We start from the raw sequence: 17,153 nt of genomic DNA, 5'->3' as shown, positions 1-17,153 counted from the left end.
TTTATTATCTATGATATTGGCCACCAATGCTTCAGACACTCGCATGATTGAAACTTGTGTTTTCAAATAACTAGATACTCAATGAGATGGTAGTTATTGTAACAGAAATTCTGCTAAAATAGTCCAGAAACACCACTATTGTTTCTTGGATGGGTGTCTATATATTTAAAGTATAACTAAAGGCAAAACTTATTTTTTAGTTATGGATAGAGAGGAGATGGGTTAGAACACCTGTCGTTTTTATTGCTGTCTGTACCCTGATGGGGAGATTCTCCCTCTTTATTTGTCCTGTTTACCATTCTCGTTGAAAATGAATGTAAAAAAAAATCTCAAATTTTAGGTTGTCCCAGAAAAGTAATAGAGGTGAAATCTTCCTATGGGGACAATAATTCTGGTGACCTGGTGGCCCCACAAGGATTTCCTCTCACTTCCTGTTTGGCTATGGGACAGGAAGTGAAGGAAAATCTCTGCAATGGCACACAAATGGCAAAAATAAACCTTGCAGGGTAACCCTCATCGCTATCTAAAATGGGTGGGGGGGGGTTGCCAGATAGATAGATAGATAGATAGATAGATAGATAGATAGATAGATAGATAGATAGATAGATAGATAGATAGATAGATAGATAGATAGATAGATAGATAGATAGATAGATAGATAGATCTATTTTTTTTTTTTTTTTTTTTTTTTTTACTGAAGATCTTTACTGTGAACTGTTGAATCTTGCCATTTATACTTCACCAAGTTATACTTCTGTAGCATTGGTTATAAAGTAAAAACAGAATTTGAATAACAGGAATCGAGCATCATTTTCATTAGAAGTGCAAATTGTAATGAAAGTTCTGATTGGCTAATGTGGGTGACAAATCCTGCTTCTTTTTTTTTTTTTTTTTATTCCTTTTCCCCAATCCTTCATTTTTATGATTTGGCCCCAATATGTTCTGGTTATGTGTTATCCATACACAATACCTGCTCATTATTAGAATGGGCTGTCCTAATGCACTGCACGGAAATGCAATGCCAGGGCACAGTTCTGAATGGGTCCTTCATATTTTTAGCTTTCTTAGCAGTCCCTTTTTGTGGATACCAGGTGTTTATGTAAATTCCTAAGAAATGTATCATAGATTCATCTCACAGAAATTAAACTCTTGCTGAATGGATTTTCTGCATAAGTAGACAGTAAGGTTTTTAATGCTCATTTCCCCGTATTGTGAAATTTTGCTTGGGATAGGATGCATTGCGTAATCACAAGTAGACTTTTGCTTAATGGTCGGCAGTAGCAGTTATTTAAGTTACTTGGAAGCCGGAGCGTTATTGGGAATTTATGTGGTTAGTATATTGGCTAAAGTAAGTAAGTCACTTGAAATAAAACCTCAGTTTAGAGTTACAGGGAATGAAGACAACTTGGGAGCTCTTGTTTACTGTTCTAGGTTAAAACTACGTGTGCAAGCTGCATTTGAGCCAGTGAACTGTGGCTGGTGAAAGCAGCGCATGGGTCATTGCCTTCTGTGCAGACTAACAAGCGGAGCACATCCAGTAATAGAATACTGTGCACTATTGATTACTCAAACTGACTGTCTTTGGAAATGTACACAGTGAAGGCCATTCATCATTGCTATTCTCTCTTTGCAGTCTGAACAGGAACTCCGGATAACGCAAAGTGAATTTGACCGCCAAGCTGAGATTACTAGATTACTGCTAGAAGGCATAAGCAGTACACATGTAAGTTATAAACATGGACAATGGTAGTAGTTCACATGATCTAGCCTGTTGGTTGATATAGGTTTGCATTTAACTGTAGTTGCCCATTTTTCAGCAAAATTGAATTTGCTGACTCAGATTTTTGTATTACTGGGTTGTTGCAACTATTTGTGGCCAAATACTTATAATGTATATGTAAACCCTTACCTTGTAAAACAACCTATTGAGTTTAAATTAGAAATGAAAGACTCTGCACTGTCAAGTGTCTCCTTAGTCTTCCTCTGACTCTAGGGTCTCATTCCAGTGCCAGAATAATCCCCTTCTTGCATAAAGGCCGGACACTGCTGTGGGCCGACCCTTCTGATAGCTGGGAACACCTACTAATGGCTAAATGCCTAGACTTCTATTTTCTACACCCCAGTTCTGCCCCTTTAAAGAAGTAAACACTGATTGGTTTTACTCCAAACCCCCGCAGTGCATACTAGCACATTATGTGACACTTGCCTGCAAACGAAGCCAGCGATGTCCCCGCTGGTGGCCACATCCATCTTCACCCCTCTTCCTTCCGGGGCCGCAGACTCCGGCTCTGTGACTGTCTGATGGACTCAGACGTTCGGCTGTCTGTATAGTTACTGCATCTCCATTCAGTTGCAGGCTGCCGGTGTCTTGTCGAGCTGGTTCCTCCATTGAATAGGTTCCTGCCTCGACTGCGCAGGTGCGGCCAGGCGCGGTGCATGCGCAGTAGGAGGCCACGGGAAATCTCTGAGCCTCAACAGCTGATTGTCGGCTGTAGACGAGCTCGCTCCCAATGGCTGATTATACACTGCGCTCTATAGTACACGCCGCTCTATACAGCAAGGGGCGGATGTGATATTGAGCAGTGTTTTTTTTGATTGGTTATACACGCCGCTCTATACAGCAAGGGGCGGATGTGAGACGTGTATTTTATTGAGAAAACCATCCCCCAAAAAAAGGTCTGCTCAATATCACATCCGCCCCTTGCTGGTCCTCGCTGTAAAGAGCGGCGTGTATAACCAATCAAAAAAAAACTGCTCAATATCACATCCGCTCCTTGCTGTATACAGTGCCATGTATTACCAAGCATCGGTGGCGTCTATAATCGGGCATCAGGAGCGAGCGCGTCTACTGACAAACAGCTGTTCCCGCTCAGGGATTTCCGTCGGCTTGCGCCTGTGCAGTCTACAGGGAACCGTATCGATAGGAGGAACCAGCTCAGAAGATAACCGGCACACAGCTCCAGGCCACTCTGAACACCTCATTCATGCTGCAGAGGTCTTGGCGCCCATGTGACTGGAGCCTGACATGCTGCACCCATCCATTGTGTCTCTAAACGTCACACACCTATTGGGGGGGGGGTCTCTGTTTCTCTTGGCTCCATCATGGTCAGCTAATGAAGTGATTGTTGTCCCAGGAGATCTCCTCTGATAGCAGTGTGCCAATATTTTCAACTGTGGTTGTTTTTTTTGGGGGGGGGGGGGGGGTTGTCCTTAATGATATTTCTGTAATACTTTACAAGGATTCTCAAATAAAATAAACATTTGCGTATACATATAGAAAACACTATAAATACTTTTTTTTTTTCATCCCAGTGAATGGCTGTGCAGAGGGGGTTTGTCAGGACAAGTCTGATAATTGGAGGAGGGCACACTGTGTTCTCGGCACAGCTAGAGAACTGACCACACTATGCTCTCATGCCTAATGTGGTCAGTTGGTTTTCTCCAATACTTTATTTTCATCACAGGGCAACAATACAGAGATGACAGCATTGTCCATTCAAGGGTTTGAGAGTGAGCCATGTTACAACATTTGCAAGGTGCAATTCAACACAATGCCCATCAAAGCTACGAACAAATAGTATATGCAAATTTACCCCTAGGGACTAAGCAGTCAGTGGTCTCTGTACACTGTTAATTTTAGGTTAGGAGAAGAGAGTGAAGAAGGCAGAACGGTGGGCTCCCTGTGGTCAGTTTTTGATAGAAAAGCAGAGAGACTGGCAAGAACACCAGAGATTTCACACAAAGCAAGCAATACGAAGAGAACAGGATACTTTTTTTCACACAAGTACATGGTACAGCAGGAACATTTCAGGGATATAAAATGTTGGGTTTACATACTCTTTAAAGCTGATCTTCAACTTTTAGTAAAGTTTAAATAGTGTGTTTGGACCACAAGCTGGGCCAAATGAACTTTTACCTTTTACTAAAGGATGCACCAGCTGAGAGCGCTGTGTATATATACTGTATGTAGCCTTGGCTATATAGTGCTGTGTTCTGGCAGCTAGATGGGAACTTCCCATTTCACACCTAGAACAAAAATTGAGTCGGGCTGAGTTGTAGGCTTAGTATTCTAAGAATTTATACAAAGCTTCCTCTGATTGGCTGGGGATCGCATAGTCCTCTGCATCTCCACTTCCGCCAGTCATAGAATACAAAGCTCCCCATGAAGGGCTAAGTGCAGCTCTGTTTAGTTTCAGGTGTGGGATGGGAAGTTCCCATCTCTCTGCCAGAACACAGTATTGTATACTATATGTAGCTAAGGCTCCCAGCTGGTGCACCTTTTAGTGAAGGTGATGGTTAAGTTTGTTTGAGCCACAAGCTGGGCCAAACATTTAGTTGCCACTCTGCCTTCTGTTCTGCACCCCGGAAAGTGGTTTCTTAGATGGGCTGAGCCTAACACAAAATCTATTTCTATGCACCGGTTAAATTTTGCACACAAACTACGTGTGAATTACAAAGGCTTCTTTTTCACTGTTATATTCAAAGCCCCTGAAACAGCCCTCTGAGCAAAGCTTCATGTATACTTTCTTCCAACACATACCTGTAGATCTTGATTTCTCACACCTCAATCTGCCTTCAGGACCTAGGAGATTGACATTCTCCAAAAGCACTTGTTTCACAGTGGACATTAGGGAGATCATTTCCCAGGAACACCGCAGAGTTCAGCAGCTCTTTTAGCAGGAAAGGTTAAAGGGGTTGTAAACTTGCATGTTTTTTCCCCTTAATGCATCCTATGCATTAAGGTAAAAAAACACCTTGCAGTTTTCAGCCCCCCGTTTTTCTTACCTGGGCCCCGAATTTCCGTTGGCGCGTCCCCGCCATTCTTTCCCTCCCTGGAGTCCCGACTTTGATTGGATAGATTGATAGCAGCGCAGCCATTGGCTCAAACTGCTGTCAATCAAATCCAATGACGTGAGCGCCAGGCCCGAGTCGTGCACTCGGCGTCTCTGGACGCCGAGTGTATGACACAGGAGCGTGCCCACAAGGTAACACCATTGGGAGAGAGCTTCCCATAGGGTGTTATCTAATGCGGGGAGGAGCTGCGAGAGCTGCCATGGGACCCTAGAACAGGTGGATCGGGGCCACTCTGTGCAAAACAAGCTGCCCCTTTAGTATTGTGTTTTTTAACTTTCAGATAAGTGCTTCCTTGAAACTTGGTGTGACAGGTTTTCTTTAATGATACTGCAGGGTTAAAATAAACTTCCACAGTCTTGCTGTAAAATTAGTTATGTGAAGTTCCACTTGTAATCTCTTTCCCTGGCTTGTTGGCCTCTTTGGTCAAGCTGGGAGATTTTCTGAAATGCAGCCAGGCGACATCGGCAGGGAGAAGAGAAATTCTGTAGAACATGTTCTTTTAAGGTGTAGTCATTCGTATATGCGTAATGGAGCACTAGGTAATAATTTCATTTATTCCGAAGGCACATCATCTGCGTTGTATGAATGACTTTGTGGAAGCCCAGATGACCTATTTTGCAGAGTGTTATCAGTATATGCTGGACCTTCAGAAGCAGCTTGGCAGGTATGAAATGGCATTTCTTTGTTTTTGTTTTTTACTTTAGAAAAGGGGAAGATTAGATACTCTTAGTGTGTGTAAATTCATGTAAATTGAGGTACATTTAAATGCAGGTGAAATTGTTCTGGGAAATGTAAAGTTTATCTGTTTCTTTTTTCTCCTGCATTTAAATGAAACAAATGCAGGAGGCTCATCTGAATGAGAGCTAAACTGAGTGCAAGTGCACTTGGGAGAATCGATGCAGTCTTTAACCACTTCAGCCAGGAAGCTTTTACCCCCTTAAAGGAGAGGTCCAGCCTGAGCTTTTTAGGCTTGGTTTAAAATCTTATGTACATTTGACCCTTGCCATTCAGTCCAAAGAGTTCAATCTTTGTTTCGTCAGACCAGAGACTTTAGTTTCTCATGGTCTGAGAGTCCTTCAGGTGCCATTTGGCAAACTCAACGCGGGCTGTCATGTGCCTATTACTGAGGAGTGGCTTCCGTCTGGCCTCTCTACCATAAAGGTGGAGTGCTGCAGAAATGGATGTTCTTCTAGAAGGTTCTCCTCTCTCCACAGAGAAAGGCCAGAGATCAGTCAGAATGACCATTGGGTTCTCGGTCACCTCCCTGATTGAGGCCCTTCTCCCCCGGTCGCTCAGTTTGGCCGGGCGGCCTGCTCTAGGAAGAATCCTGGTGGTTCCAAACTTCTTCCATTTACTGATGATGGAGGCCACTGCCCATTAGGACCTTCCATGCTGCAGAAAGTTTTCTGTATCCTTCCCCAGATCTGTGCCTCGATACAATCCTATCTCGGAGGTCTACAGACAATTCCTTTGACTTCATTGCTTGGTTTGTGCTCTGACATGCACTGTTAACTGTGGGATCTTATATAGACAGATGTGTGTCTTTCCAAATCCTGTCCAATCACAGGTGGACTCCAATCAAGTTGTAGAAACCTCTCCAGGATGATCAGTGGAAAAGGGATGCACCTGAGCTAAATTTTGAGTGTGATGGCAAAGGCTGTGAATAGTTATGTACATAGTGATTTTTTTTTTCCTTTAAGAAATTTACAAAGGTTTCAACCAAACTGCTTTAACATTGTCATTATGGGGTGGTATTTGTAGAATTTTGAGGAAAATGAATTTAATATTTTTTGGAATAAGGCTGTAACATAACAAAACATGGAAAAAGTGAATCACTGTGAATACTTTCCGGATGCACTGTAGCAGCTTACCAGTCCTTAGATGTGGTGGATGCGTTCGTTTTTTTTATTTTTCAAGCTTTTTTACATTTATTTTCATTTTTGCAGATTTTGTGACCAACACACTTCCAGTCTCAGATAGCTCTGCTCACTGTAGTTTACCCTGTAAAGGGTGATATGGTTGCCACCCAGGCTGGCTGGACTTCAAACATGTCTGGTTTCTTCTAGTCTCCACTATGTGGGGGATGTTGGGATTAGTAGATTACAAAAGGAAGAAAATAATGCTGTCCAGTCACATCAATGGTAGTGACAAAGATATTCATTTCTGGCAAGATCAACAGGTATTTCCTGTACTTGCTGAAAATGAATGCAGTGACCACATCTAAGGACTGTAAATTGCAATCCATATTACGTGTAATTTCTGGGTTCAGTTATGGTTAACGAAGTGTGTATATTTGAAGTTGAATTTAAGCCTTTACAGGATATTTTATTAGGTGGTGTGTATTCAGCACCTATTTTGAATTGTAGTGTAATATTTAATGAGGCTGTACTGATGCAGTCAGTGTGTCAATCAGATATAACTGGTAAGCTTGCACTAAAATGAACAGTAAAGATAGCCATACACAGTGGACAGTGTTTAGTGGACTAAACAAGAGAAATCTTTGATTCCCTCATCCACATTAACCACTTAAGCCCAAGAAGATTTTCCCCCTTAATGACAGGCCATTTTTTGCGATATGGCACTGCGTTGCTTTAACTGACAACTGCGCAGTCGTGCAACGCTGTACCCAAATGTTCTTCTTTTTTTTTTCCCCCACAAATAGAGCTTTCTTTTGGTATTTGACTACCTCTGCGTTTTTTTATTTGTTTGCGCTATAAACAAGATCGACAATTTTGAAAAGGAAAAAAAAATACTTTTTGCTATGACTATCCCCAATTAAAAAAAACAAATATATTCCTCAGTTTAGGCCGATATGTATTCTTCTACATGTTTTTTGTAAAAAAATAAAATAAAATCCTAATAAGCGTATATATTGATGGTTTTGCGCAAAAGTTATAGCGTCTACAAAATAGGGGATAGATTTATCTTTCTTTATTATTTTTATTTTTTTCATCAGGACTGTGACACTGCGGCGGACAAATTGGACACTTTTTTGGGACCACTGACATTTATACAGTGATTAGAGCTAAAAAATAGCCACCAATTACTGTATAAATGTTACTGGCAGGGAAAAGGGGTTAACTCTAGGGGGCGGTCAAGGGGTCTGTGTCCTAGGGAGTGATTGTAACTGTGGGGGGATGGGACTGCCTGGTGGAGGCGACCGATCCTTGTTCCTAAGCAGTAGGAACAATTGATATGTATCCCTACCTCTGACACAATGGAGATCTGTCTGAAAGACCTCTGTTGTGTGTGTCTCGGCTATCGCGGGTGCCCAGCAGACATTGTGACCGCCAGGCAAGCGTGTCGGCGCCGTCGCCATGGGCCATACAGCTACGATGGCTCGCCCAGAGGAGCCAACCTGCTGCAGTATAACTGCAGTGGCTGGTCCTCAATCGGTTAAACAGAGGACCCCCTTTTTTTCTTACATGAGCCTGTTCGTTCCAGCGACGAGCAGAAGCCCAGCGACTCCAGACGCTGTCTCTGTCCTCATTCGATAAATTGATAGCAGCAGGAGTCATTCGCTCCCGCTGCTGTCATTTAAATTGAGTGACATAGGGGGCAGAGTCCTGCTGTCTGTGTCAATGGATGCAGCAGTGGGACTCGTAATTGCACCCCGCACAGGTGCCCCCAGAGAAAGCGACCATCTATGGGGGCACCCGATGTAAAGGAGGAGCTCCTCCAGGGGCTCCCCAGAAGAAGAGGATTGGGGCTGCTCGGTGCAAAATTCTTGCACAGAGCTGGTAAGTATAGACATGTATGTTAAACAAAAAAAACCTTTACAGTCATTTTAAGGCACCAAAACTGTTATGCAGGAAGCACACATAATCTCCACACTCTGCCTATTTCTCTTCTCTTCCACGTGAATGTTGCTTAAAGGGTTTGTTTTTGCTCTCAAGTTGCTGTAATTCTTCTCTGATCTCCACACTTCCTGGTTGTCTGTTTTCTGATAACCACAGTGCTGGGAGCTTTCTCTCTGTGTGTCTAAAACCCCTCAGCACCAATCCGTTTTGTTTTCCAAACCATTATTGCCCTGTATTGGCTCTGTGTCTCTGTAGAGCAGAGGCAGGAAACAACATGCAAAAACGAAACTAGAAACTACAGGTACATTATATGATTGATTTGTATCTATTTTTAATCATTTTTAAAAGGAATATGTTAACTATTATGTCTCTCTACCCTGTAAACAGTCATTTCAGCAAAAAAAAAATCCTTTACAACTCCTTTAAATTGTTGGTGCAATTATGAATTTAGTGCCATTACAAGCCAGTCCTGACATATACATTTCATATCAACTTTATTTAATAAAACCTTATAGAATGCCGTAAAATTGGTAACGCTAAGTGCCATTTTCATTTCTTTGTGCAGTACTGGAAATTATTAAAATACTTTTAAATTTTTAAAATGCTGAAACTTTTCAATGGCTTTTTTGTTTTTTTCTTTTAGCTTTCCATCAACTTTTGTATCCAACAATAATCAGTCGTCCTTAACGCCTATGCAAAGTGTTCCTCTGCCGTCAATCTCTGCCTCCGCTCCATTACCTGCTGCAAGCAATTCTGTTGTCACATCAGGCTTCAGTGAGCTGAAAGCAACAAGTGGCAGCAGAAAGGCCAGAGTTCTGTATGACTATGATGCTGCCAACAGCAGTGAACTATCACTTCTTGCAGATGAGGTAATTGTTTTGGATTCAGCTTGTATCTTACTGATTACTTATTTTAAAAATTGTAAGTAACATCTGATAGGTAGGTGCTAATTTTAAAACCTTGTGATTAAATATAAATGGGGAACTGTGTACCTGATGCTTATGTTTAGTGCTGTCGGCTATATGCAAGTACCTTGTTTATTAGACTGAAGTCACATACAGTGGCAAGAAAGTATGTGATCCTCATTTAATTCACAATGGACAGATACAATGTGTTTAAGCACAAACAAGTCTACCTTCATGTGTTTTCATACATTCAAAGTGCCGAAGGAAAAAAGTAAGTGAACCCATAGACCAGGGGTGTCAAACTGAATTTCATTGTGGGCCACATCAGCATTATTATTGCTCCCAAAAGGGCCGGTTGTATCTGTAAGATTAGTTGTCCCTGTAAGATTAGTTGTCCAGCGCATCCCCTCCCCTTACATTAGATGTCAAGAGCCACCACAACATCAGAAGTTGAGTCCCCTACTCTCCCTTATATCACAGTGCACCCCCTGTCCTTATGCTGCTGCTGCTGGGAAGAAGCTGGGTGCATTGCTTGAAATCAGAAAGTAGGTAGTAGTAGTACACAAATTTGCATTCATGGCTTGAAGAGGTTAAACCAGGGTGATGCCTGCAGCTGCCCCTGTCCCCGCATGCTAACGCACCAAAGAAAACGCAAATGTAAACGTTGTTCTAATCGCACATGTGAGGTATCGCCGCGATCGTCAGAGCGAGAGCAATAATTCTAGCAAAAGAACTCCTCTGTAAATCTAACCTGGTAACGTAACATCCTCTTTCACATTATACCGACAAATTGGGCTAACTTCGCCGTTTTTTTTTTTATTATTATTATTTATTCATGAAAGTTTATTTTTTTTTAGAAGATTGCATTTGAACAACCGCAGCGCAAATACCATGCGACATACAATATTGCAATAATCACCATTTTATTCTCTCTAGGGTTTCTGCTAAAAAAAAATATGTAAATCTATGTTTGGAGGTTCCAAGTAATTTTCTTGCACAAAATAGATTGCTCACTAATTGGTGGATGGTTCATTAAATATCTTTGTTCTATATCACACTTTGTCATATGCCTGATTAAGGGGTCCTGTGTGGCTCCAAAAACGTTGCTATCCGCTGTCACGATGTGATTGGTGACATAAAAGGTTTCAGCCCCACTTTGATGCGCAGCCATTTAACAAGAACGTGTGCATTGGGATTAGTACATTAGATGAGGCTGAGATCACATTTTGTCAAATTACTGCAGAAGACCCATTAATTCCAAGGGGTTCACTTGCTTGCCACTGGTATGTATTAGTCCAAATCCACTGTACTCATCAGTGTGTTATAGAGCTGCACGATTAAGCGTCAAGAATCGTTATTGCAATTTTTTCCCGTTGCGATCTTGACAAAGTATTTCCCGAACTTTTGTATGCCGAGAATTCTCTGCTCTGCTGAATCCACAGCTTTAAAATCCAGGCAGTCTGCCAAGAATCGGAACCTTCTTTATCAGTGGAACATTAAGTCTAAACATTGTAACAATTTGTCTTTTACATCAAAGGAATAGACTTCTGTGTATAAATTAGGAAAGTATAACTAATTAAACACCAAACCAGCGACTTGGTCGTCAGTCCACACCTTCTCAAAGTTTTACAAGGTGGATGTAAGTGCATCTTCAGATGCCTCCTTCGGCCGCAAGGTTTTGCAGGCAGCTGTTTAGGGTTAAAGTTCCTCCCTTGAGGAGCTCTGGTTTGTTTGGGGGTGAAGTTGGTTTGCTGTGTTTTCCCACCCCTCGATTTTTTGACACTGCTTGGGGACGTCCCTAAGGTCAAGATGCTGCTGTGTCCATCCATGAACGGAAGAGAAAATAGGATTTTTGTACTCGCTGTAAAATCCATTTCTCCGAGTTCATGGACGGACACAGCACCCACCCCTCCTTTGTTTGTACTGCTTGTTGATGAACTGAGGCTGCAGAGCAGAGAGTGGGGGATGTACCCGGGGAACCGCCCCCTGGGAGGTACTGTACTGTGTGGAGTGTTTAACACTTAACATGCTGTTTTTCTGCCTAGTCAATCTCCTAGACCTGGATCCCCAAGCATTATATATTTTTAAATATATATATATTTTTTTGTAAAGACCCTAGAGAATAAAATGGTTGTTGCAATATTTTATATCGCACTGTATTTGCGCAGTGGTCTTTCAAATGCATTTATTTGGAAAAAATTACTGAGTTAAAAAAAAAACTAACCAGTAAAGTTGGCGCAAATTCTTTTGTATAATGTGAAAGATTTTACGCCGTGAGAATCGTGAGAGAATTGTGATCTTTATGCCTAGCAAAAAAATTGCGATTCTCATTTGGTTAGAATCGTGCAGCTCTAGTGTGTTATAATGCTGGCTAGAATGTAATTAGAATTTCTATGAAATGCCACAAGAGTTCAGGAGATATATATTTTTCCTTATTTTTGGAAGATTTCCACTTCCTGGCCCAGATTCACAAAAGAGATACGACGGCGTTTCTCTGAAACGCCGTCGTATCTCTGAGTACCTATGCGACTAATTCATAGAATCAGTTGCGCATAGATAGCCCTTAGATCCGACATGTGTAATTGTTTTACACTGTCGGATCTTAGGATGCAATACCGCGGCCGCCGCTGGGTGGAGTTCGCGTCGTATTCCAGCGTCGGGTATGCAAATGAGGTTTTACGGCGATCCACGACGGTTTTTCGCGTTCGGTATGTCGTCGCTAGTCTAGTTTCCCGTCGCAAAGTTAGTCGTCGTTTTAGCTGCCCTAACTTTACACAGCCCAAGTATGTGCTGTATAAAGTATGGCCGTCGTTCCCGCGTCGAAATTTAAAAATGTTTTGTTCTTGCGTAAGACGTCCGGGAATACGAAAGTACGCTACGCACGTCACCGTTCGAAAAAATTACGTCACTTCGCGCAAAGCACGGTGGGAATTTCAAAACGGAGCATGCGCAGTAGGTCCGGCGCGGGAGCGCGCCTAATTTTAATGGCACACGCCCCTTTGAATTACGCGGGAGGCCGCCGGCGTAAGTTTTCATGCAAGTGCTTGGTGAATCAGGCACTTGTGATGAAAACTTGCGGCGGTGTAACGCATCTATGATACGTTACGCCGCCGCAGTTCTATGTGAATCTGGGCCAGTGTTCTGTCTCTTGGACATGAAGGAATGGGAACTCCCTAGTGGGACATTAAAGGGGCTAAAATCTCAGCAGCTTTGTTTATAGCCAATTGCAAATGTTGAACAAAATCTTCTACATTTTGACACCAAAAATTTTCTCCCAGAAAATATTAAGTAGAACGTTGCTTTAACCCCTTTAGCACACGTGCAACAAAGGGGTATAAATAAAAATTACGGTAGATGGCACCAGCAAGTAAGCAAACCATTATCTATGCATTTAACCAGGTGTATTGTTGCCCCCCCACCAAAAAAAAAAAAACCCAACCAAAATATATAAAATACTAGGGGGTTTTAGCATAGAGCAATAAGTTATCACAGATTAATCTAGCAACTTCTGGCATCCCTATTCTTTATAATTACTGGCCTGCACTTATAATAAAAAGGGAAGATATGTATGTTTAGGACCTAAATGGCTTCCATATATACGATGCATGAGATAGTAAAAAGGTGTATATGTGGAAGCCATTTAGGACCTAAACACACATCTCCACTTCTACTGCATAGTGCAGGTCAATTAAAAAGGACAGGGATGCCTGAAGTTGCTGGATTATTCCTTGAGGAAAAAGTTATGCTTATTGTGCTGTGAACACCCTTGTAATGTTCAACGATCAGCGATAATTGTATGACCACCCACCATAACCCGTTGTGGTTTAGACTCCACTAAGACTCTGAATGTAGCCTGTGGTATCTGGCACCAAGCCATCAGTAGCACATTTAAGTCCTGTAAGTTGCCAGGTAGACCTCCATGGATCAGGCTTGTTTTTCCAGCACACCCCACGAATGCTCAATTGGTTTGACATCTTGAATTCAGCGTTGTGCTCCTCAAACCATTCTTGAATTCATCAGACCAGGCCACCTTCATCCATTTCTTGTGGTCCAGTTCTAATGCTCGTGTGGCTATTGTAGGAGCTTTTGGGTGTGGACACTGGTCAGCACGAGCACACTATCAGGTCATTGGCTACAAAGACGGATATGCAACAAACTGCAGAAATGCCATTCACTCTTTCAGCAATGTGAGCTACAGTAGTACTTCTATTGTATCAGACCATGCAAACAGCCTTCAATTTCAACGTGCGTCAGTGAGCCTTGGCTGCCCGTGACCCCTTCTGCTGGATAGCTGGTTTTCCTTCCTTGGGTCACTTTTGGTAGGTCCTGACCAGGAACATCCCATAAGAGCTGCAGTTTTGGAATTTCTCTTACCCTGTCTAGCCATTACAATTTGTTTTAAAGTCACTTAAATCCTTACGCATCCCAGTTTTTTTTTTTTTTTTTTGCTTTCAATACATCAACTTCAAGGACAACATGTTGACTTGCTCCCTAAGATATCCTACCAAGTTTCAGATGCCATTGTAAAAAGATAATCAATGTTATTTAATTTACCGGTCAGTTGTCATAATGTTATGGCTAATCTGTGTATTGTCTTACTTACTTTTGGTATATAACCTTTAGCCCCCATTCACATCTAGGCGTTTTAACGCCTGTAGTGCTACGCCGCTGCCGCCAGAGGGATGAAAACACATGTCCCTCTATGGAGATGGTTCACATCTCCACGCCGAACGCCTGCCGCCTGAAAAAAGGTCCCGGACCTTTTTTTCAGGCGGCGTTCGGCTAGGAGATGGGAACCATCTCCATAGAGGGGGTCAATCTGGGGCACATCTAGGCGGACAATACCGGCGTTTTGTCGCCGCAAATCGTGGTACAAAACGCCGCGATTTGCGGCGACAAAACGCTGCAAATTTGTCTGCCTAGGTGTGAATGGAGCCTTAGACCAGGTTCACACTGGGCTGCTGGAATGAAGCCATGCAAGTTTATCTGAACTCGAACGATTTCACTCCTGCATGTCAGTCCTGGTTTCCACTGCAATTTCAGAGAGATCTGTGGGTTTCTACACAGATGTCAATGTAAATCGCAGGCCGAAATCAAAAAAAGTAGTACAGAAACATTTTTTTGGAATCGGTGCAGCGCCGCCGGTGCGGTGTCGCACCGTTTAGGACGGTGCCATTAACGGCAATCGCCACCAATTTTAAATGCGATTTGACATGTCAAAACGCTCCAGTGTGAATCGGGTCTTGGTTGATTAAAAGAAATGCATAGTAAATCTTTTAGGTTTTCTTTATTTTGGTCAGGTCTGATAACTAATAAAATATATAAATGGATCTTATACGTAAATATTGTTTTACCCTGAAAGGAGAGCTCTATTCTTCTTTACACACATTTTCAAAGCTATCCTTATTTATTTTAGTGAAACATAGCCTATTTACAAAGTTCCGTAGCTCAAGCTTATGTTTGTGAACACAAATGGCATTGCAAGGAGTCATCTTCTTGCCTGTGTAGAGGACTCCTTCCAAATGTTTGGTCAAGAAAGTAAGGCCCCTTTCACACTGCTGTGATTTTAGGGAATGCCTATGTAAACTTGAGGGCCAAGGACCTCAACTCGCATCAGTCGGACCATAGTAGTACAGGGACTACTTTTGGAGTCGGTGAGATTTGAAGTTGCACAGATATGAATGGTTAGTATTGGGAATCATGATGTACAACTTGTCATGTGACTCTGATGTCCAAAGTTGCACAAGTGTGTAAGGGGCCTAAATCTCTCCTGCTGAAAAAATAGTTAGTGCCCTATGAATCCTGTGTCATGGGTTTGATGTGTATTGTATGGTTATGAAACAATTATTATTAGTTTAGTATTATTAGTATATATGATATGATATCATTAGTATTATATGGTACAGTTTAAAAGCCTTGCTTTGCTGTGAGTAGATAAAGGTGACCACTGGCCTTGACCCTGATTGTTTTCACTGGTGTCTCTTTACTAAATGTTTATAGAACAGAGACTCCAAGTACTGAACAGACAGCCAGGTAGCTAGTATTGTCAGAAATGGCAACTCACATGGCTCCTCCCAAGACAGGTGTCCTCTGACTATTAAAAATTAGGTAATGGCCAGATTAAGTGCCGGTTCACACAGGGGCAACCCGATTTACAGCGTGACTTTGCAAGGCGATTTGAAGGTGACTTTGCGCAACTTACAACGCGACTTAAAGTTGCCTCCAGGACAGGCGACTTTGGCTGTGGTCAATCACAGAAAAAACTGCTCTGTGGGTGGGAGGGGTTTGCCTGAGTAAACCATTTTATTTTCCTGTATAGTTGCTTCAGTTAAGATGGAGATCAGACTTGGAGGCAACTTCCATTGAAATCTATGGGTACAAGTTGCCTAGAAGTCGCCTTGAAGTAGTACAGGGACCTTTTCTGAAGTCGGAGCAACTTCATTAGTGTACATTAAGACGGGTCTCATTCACTTCAATGGAATTTCTTATGTCCAGCGACTTGGGGCAACTTGAGGTCTGACAAGTTGGATCCCAAGTCGCTGTAGTGTGAACCGGCACTTACTTTGTTGGGTTGATTGTTAATAAGCAGTCCTGCCAGGATAGTGTGACACCTGGCCTGGAGCCCAGCTCTCCATCCTAAGCCAGTGTACTGGTTATTGGCTGCTGCTTCTATATGACTGCATGCTTTTTGACAGTCAGGTCACAATGACATAACAGTGTACTGCACAATGAGCCAGAATGCTGCATATGGTACAGTACCTGTGAAACGAACAAAATTCCGAATTTCTCGTTACAAACTTGCATGAAAATGTAACCTAAAATTGCTACTTCTAATTAACATACATATTTTCTTTCTTCTAGGTCATAACTGTGTATAGCATGCCTGGGATGGATTCTGATTGGTTGGTGGGAGAGAGGGTCAACCAGAAAGGCAAAGTGCCAATTACCTACCTAGAGCTACTGAACTAACTGACTTGTTTTCCATTCTCGCCTGAAGTGCCGATTTTCAGCAAATAAATATTTATATGCAATTTAGCTTGATGTAAAGCAAATGTAAAGATCTTCCAGATATAAATGTCTTAAAACAATTTCAGCCATATAAACTGGCTTTTGGCTGTACTGCCAATTTTCTTGCATGAAAAACCTTCAAGTCACGTAACATTTTGTGTTTGGCTATTATGGACTTGATAATTTCGTACTGACATAGTGTCAATATTAACAAACTTCTGCCATACGTTGGAGGCGGGGAGCGTGATAACGTTCTACTCCATTTGTGTGATTGGTGAATGGCTTTTTATTATTTTTCCTCCTTCGTAAAATGTAAATGTTGTGCCAAATGTTTTTTACTAATGTTATATAACAAAGAGAGGCTGTGACATTCCCTAGTTGGCAAAGAACTATCAGGTATGTTTGGCGGAGTTTAAACACTTTACATGGTTTCATTAGCTGGTCTCTGAATGCTACTTGTTTCATGCCCTGAATTACTTCATTATTATCGGGGGATCTGCTTTGTGAGTTTACTACAGGGGTCTCCAAACTTTCTAGGCAAATGGCCAGTTTACTGTCCTTCAGACTTTAGGAGGGCCGGGTTGTG

The 17,153-nt window shown here is 42.1% G+C and overlaps 1 protein-coding gene and 1 non-coding gene across 5 annotated transcripts in view; both read left to right on the top strand.

The window, feature by feature from the left end:
* SH3GLB1 (SH3 domain containing GRB2 like, endophilin B1) overlaps positions 1–16,592 on the top strand; it is an 87,440-nt gene extending 70,848 nt beyond the window's left edge. For all 4 annotated transcript variants that reach the window (XM_040360086.1, XM_040360089.1, XM_040360088.1 and 1 more), the window contains 4 exons: positions 1,634–1,723; positions 5,418–5,518; positions 9,298–9,523; positions 16,421–16,592. In XM_040360086.1, coding sequence (XP_040216020.1) covers positions 1,634–1,723; positions 5,418–5,518; positions 9,298–9,523; positions 16,421–16,528 — 525 coding nt within the window. In that variant the 3' untranslated portion in view covers positions 16,529–16,592. The remainder of the gene's footprint in view (positions 1–1,633; positions 1,724–5,417; positions 5,519–9,297; positions 9,524–16,420) is intronic.
* On the top strand, positions 1,953–2,081 carry LOC120946427. Its single transcript, XR_005750749.1, has one exon. It is a non-coding gene; the product is annotated as a small nucleolar RNA SNORA35 (small nucleolar RNA).
* Positions 16,593–17,153: the final 561 nt, after the last annotated feature.

The sequence above is a fragment of the Rana temporaria genome, chromosome 7, assembly GCF_905171775.1.
Source record: "Rana temporaria chromosome 7, aRanTem1.1, whole genome shotgun sequence".
NCBI classification, from domain to species: domain Eukaryota; kingdom Metazoa; phylum Chordata; class Amphibia; order Anura; family Ranidae; genus Rana; species Rana temporaria.
This window is presented reverse-complemented; position numbering and strand designations above follow the sequence as displayed.